At 55.7% G+C, this 8958-nt stretch overlaps 1 protein-coding gene across 1 annotated transcript in view; it reads right to left on the bottom strand.

The window, feature by feature from the left end:
- Nucleotides 1–542: 542 nt before the first annotated feature.
- Nucleotides 543–8958, bottom strand: part of LOC121870476 (proline-rich extensin-like protein EPR1) — a gene marked incomplete at its 3' end in the record, with an annotated part of 8994 nt that continues 578 nt past the window's right edge. The window contains exons 2-3 of the mRNA XM_042372311.1: nt 8741–8958; nt 543–1763 (exon numbers count right to left, since the gene is read on the bottom strand). The exon at nt 8741–8958 is cut by the window's right edge and continues 239 nt beyond it. Of these exons, the coding sequence (XP_042228245.1) occupies nt 543–1763; nt 8741–8958 (1439 nt within the window). The remainder of the gene's footprint in view (nt 1764–8740) is intronic.

Here is an 8958-nt window from a genome sequence, read left to right as displayed (position 1 = left end):
GAGGGGTTATGGGAGGTGTGGTGGAGGGTGGGGAGGGTGTGGTGGAGGTGGGGAGGTGTGGTGGAGGGTGATGGGAGGTGTGTGGTGGAGGGTGGGGAGGTGTGGTGGAGGTGATGGAGGTGTGGTGGAGGGTGAGGGGAGGTGTGGTGGAGGTGGGGAGGTGTGGTGGAGGTGATGGAGGTGTGGTGGAGGGTGGGGGAGGTGTGGTGGAGGGTGATGGAAGGTGTGGTGGAGATGGGAGGTGTGGTGGGGGTGATGGGAGGTCTGGTGGAGGAGGGTGGGAGGTGTGGTGGGGTGAGGGGTGGTGGAGGGTGATGGAGGTGTGGTGGAGGGTGGGGAGGTGTGGTGGAGGGTGGGGACGTGTGGTGGAGGGTGATGGGAGGTGTGGTGGATGGTGGGAGGTGTGGTGGAGTGAGGGGAGGTGTGGTGGAGGGTGAGGGAGGTGTGGTGGAGGGTGAGGGAGGTGTGGTGGAGGTGAGGGAGGTGTGGTGGAGGGGAGAGGAAGGTTGGCGGAGGCAGGGCGATCAGCAGAGGGCGGTGACCCTAGACCCTCGTGGGTGGCAGACTGGGTGGCGTGTCGGGCAGCAAGCTGGGTGGCAGGCTGGGTGGAGGAGGTTGGGTCATGGGTCGGGCAGCAGGCTGGGTAGCAGGCTGGGTGGCAGGCTGCATGGGAGGCTGGGCAGGCTGGGTGGCACTCTGGGTGGCAGGCTGGTGGCAGGTTGGGTGGCAGGCTGGGTGGCAGGCTGGGTGGGAGGCTGCATGGGAGGCTGGTGGCGGGCTGGTTGGCAGGCTGGGCGGGCTGGGCGGCAGGCTGGGTGGCAGGCTGGGCGGCAGGCTGGGTGGCAGGCTGGACGGCAGGCTGGGTGGCAGGCTGGGTTGGCAGGCTGGGTGGCAGGCTGGACGGCAGGCTGGGTGGCGGCTGGGCAGCAGGCTGGTGGCAGGCTGGGCGCAGGCTGGGTGGCGGCTGGACGCAGGCTGGGTGGCAGGCTGGACGGCAGGCTGGGCAGGCTGGACGGCAGGCTGGTGTGGCGCTGGGTGGCAGGCTGGACGGCAGGCTGGGTGGCAGGTTGGACGGCAGGCTGGGGAGGCTGGACGGCAGGCTGGGTGGCGACGGGCGGGAGTGGACAGCAGGCTGGGTGGCAGGCTGGACAGCAGGCTGGGTGGCGGGCTGGACGGCAGGCTGGGTGGCAGGCTGGACAGCGGCAGGCTGGGTGGCAGGGGCTGGACGGCAGAGCTGGGTGGCGGGCTGGACGGCAGGCTGGGTGGCAGGCTGGACGGCGGCAGGCGGGTGGCAGGCTGGACGGCAGGCTGGGTGGCGAGCTGGACAGCAGGCTGGTGGTGGGTTGGACGGCAGGCTGGGTGGCAGGCTGGACGGCAGGCTGGGTGGCAGGCTGGACGGCAGGCTGGGTGGCAGGCTGGACAGCAGGCTGGGTGGCAGGTGGACGGCAGGCTGGGTGGCAGGCTGGACGGCAGGCTGGGTGGCAGGCTGGACGGCAGGCTGGGTGGGCTGACGGCAGGCTGGGTGGCAGGCTGGGGCAGAGCTGTGGCAGGCTGGACGGCAGGCTGGTGGCGGGTTGACGGCGGGCTGGGTGGCAGGTTGGCGCGCTGACGCAGGCTGGGTGGCAGGATGGACAGCAGGCTGGACGGCAGGAGTGGGCAGCAGGATGGGTGGCAGGCTGGGCAGCAGGATAGGTGAGGCTGTGGCGGCAAAGCGGTGGGCGGACGCAGGCTGGGCGCAGGCTGGGTGGGGGCTGGGCGGCAGGCTGGAGCAACAGGGTTGTCAGCAGGGGTGGAGTGGCAGGCTGGGTGGCGGGCTGGGCGGCAACAAATTAAAGAGGTAGTGCCACCATCACCAGTTTTCCAAAAATTTCACGATGGTGATTAGGCCTCCTCTCTCTCTCTCTCTCTCTCTCTCTTATCTACACTTGCTCTACCTCTCATTTCTCTCTCTCTCTCTCTCTCTCTCTCTCTCTCTCTACCTCTCTCATTCTCTACCTATCTGTATCTCTCTCCGTCCCACACACACACACACACACACGACAGTCATATAAACACCGTGAAGACCTCCTGTATACTACTAACTCACACCACTAACCTAACCTACCTAACCTAACTAACCTAGCACCGATACTTGCCCATAGGTGTTGTGGCAGGAGGTGGAAACACAACTTAAACACACTGCTCCCACCACCTGTGCACACACACACACACACACACACACACACACACACACACACACACACACACATCCATTACATACACAAACATTTACATCAAACACTACTCTAAACTCACATACATACATACACACACAAACAAAACACATACACACACAAACACCTGCTCCCCGTACACACACACACACAAACACAACCATCCACTACCTGTTGGCATTACAAAAACAATAATCTAGTTGTTTTATGTTTGATCGACAAACACACACACAGAACAAGATGAAAATGAATAAAAAGAGAGAAGCTTTGTTAACTACAGTGAAACAAAGATGATGATGATGATGACAGTTGAAGAAGAAGAAGAAGAATTATTATGACAACCTAACAGACGATAAGCGTAAGAATTTAAAAGAAAAAAATTCACCAATGGAAAACAACAACAACAACAACAACAATAACACTATCACCACCACCACCAACAACAACAACACAATAACACTATCACCACCACCAACAACAACAACAACAATAACAATAACACTATCACCACCACCACCACCACCACCAACAACAACAACAATAACACTATCACCACCACCACCAACAACAACAACAACAACAATAACACTATCACCACCACCAACAACAACAACAACAATAACACTATCACCACCACCACCACCACCAACAACAACAACAACAACAATAACACTATCACCACCACCACCACCACACCACCACCAACAACAACAACAACAACAATAACACTATCACCACCACCAACAACAACAACAACAATAACACTATCACCACCACCACCACCAACAACAACAACAACAATAACACTATCACCACCACCACCACCACCACACCAACAACAACAACAACAACAATAACACTATCACCACCACCACCAACAACAACAACAATAACACTATCACCACCACCACCACCACCAACAACAACAATAACACTATCACCACCACTCACCACCACCACCACCACCACACCACCAACAACAACAACAACAACAATAATAACACTATCACCACCACCACCAACAACAAACAATAACACTATCACCATCACCACCACCACCAACAACAACAATAACACTATCACCACCACTACCACCACCACCACCACCAAACAACTACAACAACAACAACAATTATCAGTATATATTTATGAGCCGCCTCACAATAACACATGAATTACAAACTGCTGTCTGTTTATAATAAGGGGAGGGAGGGGAGGGGAGGGAGGGAGGGAGGGGGAGGGGAGGGAGAGGGGAGGAGGGAGGGGAGGGGGGAGGGGAGGGAGGGGGAGGGAGAGGGGGAGGGGGAGGGGTGAAGAGGGGAGGGTGTGGGGAGAGGAGGAGAGGAATGGGAGAAGTGTGTGGAGGGAAGGGGAAAGGAAGGGGTGTGTAGAGGGGGATGGGAGAAATGTGTGGGGAAGGGAAGGGAGGGTATGTGTGGGGAGGGGAGGAGAAAGGTGTGTGGGGGAAGGGAAAGGGAAAGGGGTGTGGAAAGGGGGAGGAGGGTAAAACTCTGGATGATATAATGACCACACACACACACACACACACACACACACACACACACACACACACACACATAGGTGCGTATTAATCCCCGGGAAGGACACACACAAGTACACAGGTGTGTAATACCTCTGAAGGACGCACTTCGATACACACTAGTGTGTACTACGCCCGGGGCAGGACGTACACAGGTACACACAGGTGGTACACACACACACCTCGATATAATCAATAGAGCGACGTTACCTGACTCCTGCCCTCCCTTACCTCCTCCCCCACATCCTCTCCCTCCCCACATAACCAGCACCTGCAGCTGTACCAACAACAACAACAGTACAGCAGGATGCCCAGGGACGGCAGGGGAGACAGAGAGGCGGGGTGGCAGGGAGGCAGGAGGCGGGTGGGGCAGGGAGGCGGTGGCAGGAGGCGGGGTGGCAGGAGGCAGGGAGGTCGGGGTGGCAGGAGGCGGTGGCAGGGAGACAGGAGGCGGGAGGCAGGGAGGCAGGGAGGCGGGGTGGCAGGGAGGCGGGGTGGCAGGGAGGCAGAGGTGGCAGGGAGGTGAGGGAGGCAGGGTGGAGGGAGGCGGGGGTGGCAGGGAGGGCAGGCGGTAGGGTAGGTGTAGGAACGTGTACAGAATACTGGCGGGACACACACACGTAACATGGCTGGCAGTTCAGTGATCAGTACTCTCTAGACAGCTGTGTACTTGGCTATGTACTCTCTAGAAGCTGTGTACGTGGCTATGCACTCTCTAGACAGCTGTGTACGTGGCTATGTATCTAGACAGCTGTGTACGTGGCTATGTACTCTCTGGACAGCGTGTACGTGGCTATGTACTCTCTGAGCTGTGTACGTGGCTATGTATCTCTAGACAGCTGTGTACGTGGTTAATTTACGACCGTCACTCACCTGAGACTATTAAGCACTGATCACACACACACACACACACACACACACACACACACACACACACACACACGCGCGCGCACACACACACACACACACACACACACACACACGCGCGCGCACACACACACACACACATTATTATTATTATCACACTGACAAATATCATCTAATGCTCTTTCCTTCAGTTGTCCACCGTTGAAAGCATGACTTCATTATTTATTTACCTGCAGAGCTCCACAACAGCACCTGTAATCACCTGAGCTCACCTTTCAACACCTGGGCTGACTGTCTACAAACTGAGCTGACTGTCTACAACCTGAGCTGACTGTCTACAACCTGAGCTGACTGTCTACAATCTGAGCTGACTGTCTACAATCTGAGCTGACTGTCGATAACCTGAGCTGACTGTCGATAACCTGAGCTGACTGTCTACAACCTGAGTTGACCTGAGTACCTGGGCTGACCTTTGAACACCTGAGCTGACCACAACAAGATGTCTGCCAAAGTGTCCGGGGACTCTAACCTAACCTAATCTTACCTAACCTATCCTCGCCCTCATCTTCAGTATAATTAGTTAGAAGATTACTGAGCCAAACATAGAGACAACCAAGTCGAGAGTCTTAAAAGGTTCGTATATTATCAATTTCCTCTAAACTAAAGATTAAAGAACAAATAATTAAGTTATAGTAGAGTCTTTGTACAAGTCGGTATGCATTTTGTCAGGTAATATTAAGCGGTAGAATAAATGTTTTTTTTTATATATAATCGTAAATCTTCAGCTCAAGATGTGTCGTGTGATCCTAGGCCATGGCATGTTAGGTACGTCAGCTGACTATCAATAACAATCACAGACGCGCTGCCAGACGCATGACTGACACACAACACAGTGACTCATGGTCAAGGCTTTTGTGACCCACCTGACCAACACACCTGCCCGTGTAATATATTTGTTTATGATCAATTACTGCCATTGTGTGTGTGAACAAAATACCTTAATGCGTTCACTAATTTGATGAAACTGTTGTAGGTAAGGTAGAGGTTGTTCAAGGAAGGAGTGACGTAATCCTGGAGAGAGATTTATCTGATACCAACATAAATTAATTTAAGATGTTAACAAAATACACATTATTCCAACAGAACTGACGGACATAAACACCAAATGACGTCAACAAATCAGCTGATGTCAACACAAATCAGCCGATGCCAACACCGATCCGCTGATGTCAGCAGAGATCAGCTGATGTCAGCAGAGATCAGCTGATGTCAACACAAATCAGCTGATGTCACATCAGTGCTGTCAACACCGATCCGCTGATGTCAGCAGAGATCAGCTGATTCACAGAGATCAGCTGATGTCAACACAAATCAGCTGCTGTCAACACATCAGCTCCTACCCATTACCCCACCCATCCCATGCTCCTACCAACCCATTCCCACCCATTCCACAGCTCCCTACCAACCATTACCCACCCATCCCATAGCTCCTACCCAACCCATTACCCCACCATTCCACAGCTCCCTACCCACCCATTACCCCACCATCCCATAGCTCCCTACCCAACCCATTACTACCCATTCCACAGCTCCCTGCAACCCATTACCCACCCATCCATAGCTCCCTCCAACCCATTACCCCACCATCCCGCTTCCTACACCCATACCCCCCATCCCGCCTCCCTACCAACCCATTACCCACCCATTCCACAGCTCCCTACCAACCCATTACCCACCCATCCATAGCTCCCTCAACCCATTACCCCACCCATCCCATAGCCCTACCCAACCTCCCCACCCATTCCATAGCTCCCTCCAACCCATTACCTTAACAAAAGCGAACATGAATCCGATTCCCAGGATGAGTAAAATGGGGGAATATTTACCGTAAATCCCCATTCATGTTTGAGTCGTGGGGAAAAAATAGTTAAATGTGAGACCAGGTGGTGTTTGTTGTGTATTGTGGAGGTGAGGTAAAAGTGAGGCGTGTGTCTGACCATAGATACTGTGGCTGAGGGTGTGGCTGTGGGTGGTGAGTGGTGGATTAGGGTCGTGGGTGTAGGTGTGAGTGGTGGCTGAGGGTGTGACTGTGGGTGGTGAGTGGTGGATTAAGGTGTGGGTGTAGGTGTGAGTGGTGGATTAGGGTCGTGGGTGTAGGTGTAGTGGTGGGTGTAGGTGTGATGGTGGGTGCAGGTGTGGTGGTGGTGTAGTGGTTGGTGGGTGTAGATGTGATGGTGGTGAGTGTAGGGGTGGGTGGTGAGTGGGATTAGGGTCGTGGGTGTAGGTGTGAGTGGTGGATTTGAGTGTAGGGGTGGGTGGTAGTGGTGGATTAAGATCGTGGGTTTAGGTGTTGGTGTAGGGTGGCGTGGTGGTGGATTTCAGTGGTGGGTGTAGATGTGGGTGGTGGGTGTAGGTGTGGGTGGCGTGTGGTGGTGGATTTCAGTGGTGGGTGTAGATGTGGGTGGTGGGTGTGGTGTGGGTGGCAGTGGTGGATTAAGATCGTGGGTTTAGGTGTTGGTGTGAGGGTGGCGTGTGAGTGTGGGTGTGAGTGGTGGGTGTAGGTGTGGGTGGTGGGTGTAGGTTTGGGTGGTGGGTGTAGGTGTGGTTGGTGTGGGTGGTGTGTGTGGTGAGGTGGTGGTGTTGGTGGTGGGGTGTAGGTGGTGGTGGGTGTAGCGTGTGGTGGTGGGTGTAGGTGTGGTGGTGGGTGTGTGGTGGTGGGTGTGAGTGGTGGGTGTGGTGGGTGGTGTGTGTGTGGGTGGTGGGTGTAGGTGTGGTTGGTGTGGGTGTGTGTGAGTGGTGGTGGGTGTAGGTTGGTGGTGGGGTGGCGTGTGGTGGTGGGTGTATGTGGGTGGGTGGTGTGAGTGGTGGTGTGAGTGGTGGGTGTGTGTAGGTGTGGGTGGTGGGTGTAGGTGTGGGTGGTGGGTGTAGGTGTGGTTGGTGTGGGTGGTGTGTGTAGGTGATGGTGGGTGTAGGTGTGGGTGGTGGGGTGGCGTGTGGTGGTGGGTGTGAGTGGGTGGTGGGTGTGGTGGGTGGGTGTGGTGTGGGTGGTGGGTGTGGGTGTGGGTGGTGGGTGTGGGTGGTGGGTATAGGTGTGGGTATAAAGGTGTTGGTGTGGGTGGTGGGTGTGGGTGTGGGTGGTGGGTGTGAGTGGTGGGTGTAGGTGAGGTGGTGGGTGTGTAGGTGAGGGTGGTGGGTGTGGGTGGTGGGTGGAGGTGTGGGTGGTGGGTGTGTGTGGTGAGGGTGGTGGGTGTGGGTGGTGGGTGGAGGTGTGTGGGTGGTGGGTGTGTGTAGGTGAGGGTGGTGGGTGTGGGTGGTGGGTGGAGGTGTGGGTGGTGGGTGCGGTGGCAAAGTGAGGTGGCGTATGGGTGTAATGGGAATAATACCCGAGTGTGGATGATAGGTGTGGCTAGTGAAGGGTGGCGTGTGGGTGTGAGTGGTGGGCGTGGGTGGAGGATGGAGGGAGTTGGGTGGTCGGCATAGGGGTGTTTGTGTAGTGGGTGTAGGCATGATTGTGGTGGTGCTGATGGTAAGTGTGGGCGTGGGTGGAGGGGTTGGGTGGTCGGTATAGGGGTGTTTGTGTAGTGGGTGTAGGCATGATTGTGGTGGTGCTGATGGTAAGTGTGGTGGGCGTGGGTGGGAGGGAGTTGGGTGGTCGGTATAGGGGTGTTTGTGTAGTGGGTGTAGGCATGATTGTGGTGGTGCTGATGGTAAGTGTGGTGGGCGTGGGTGGAGGTTGGGTGGTCGGTATAGGGGTGTTTGTGTAGTGGGTGTAGGCATGATTGTGGTGGTGCTGATGGTAAGTGTGGTGGGCGTGGCCGTGGTGACAGACGAGGTGGGCGTGGCCGTGGTGACAGGCGTGGTGGGCGTGGCCGTGGTAGACATGATGAGTGATGGGAGAGGTGGCAGTGGGCGTGGCAGGAAGGAAGAGAGACAGACAGGTATAGGCCACAACACGGGCGGGTCATTCATAGTACACGCCGAGTAGTCTGTCATCCATTAAAGATGACAAACCCTGCCACTCACTTCATTAATAGTCAGATTTTACCACTCCCAGCCTACGTCCTGGGGGGAGGGGGCTTCTGGGGCTGGGCGGTACTAAGGGCTGAGGGACTTTAAGTACATGGGGTTACTGCGGTGCGGTACTGGGGGCTGGAACGGTACTGGGAGCTGAGGGCTGATGTACATGGGGTTACTGCGGTGCGGTACTGGGGGCTGGAACGGTACGGGGACTGGTGCGGTACTGGGGGCTGGAACGGTACTGGGGACTGGTGCGGTACTGGGGCTGAGGGACTGAAGTACATGGGGATCCGGGGCTGGCGCGGTACTGTGTGCTGGAAC

Source organism: Homarus americanus, unplaced genomic scaffold (genome assembly GCF_018991925.1).
Source record: "Homarus americanus isolate GMGI-L3 unplaced genomic scaffold, GMGI_Hamer_2.0 scaffold47522, whole genome shotgun sequence".
NCBI classification, from domain to species: domain Eukaryota; kingdom Metazoa; phylum Arthropoda; class Malacostraca; order Decapoda; family Nephropidae; genus Homarus; species Homarus americanus.
The sequence above is the reverse complement of the archived record's forward strand: the minus strand, read 5'-3'. Positions and strand labels throughout refer to the sequence as shown.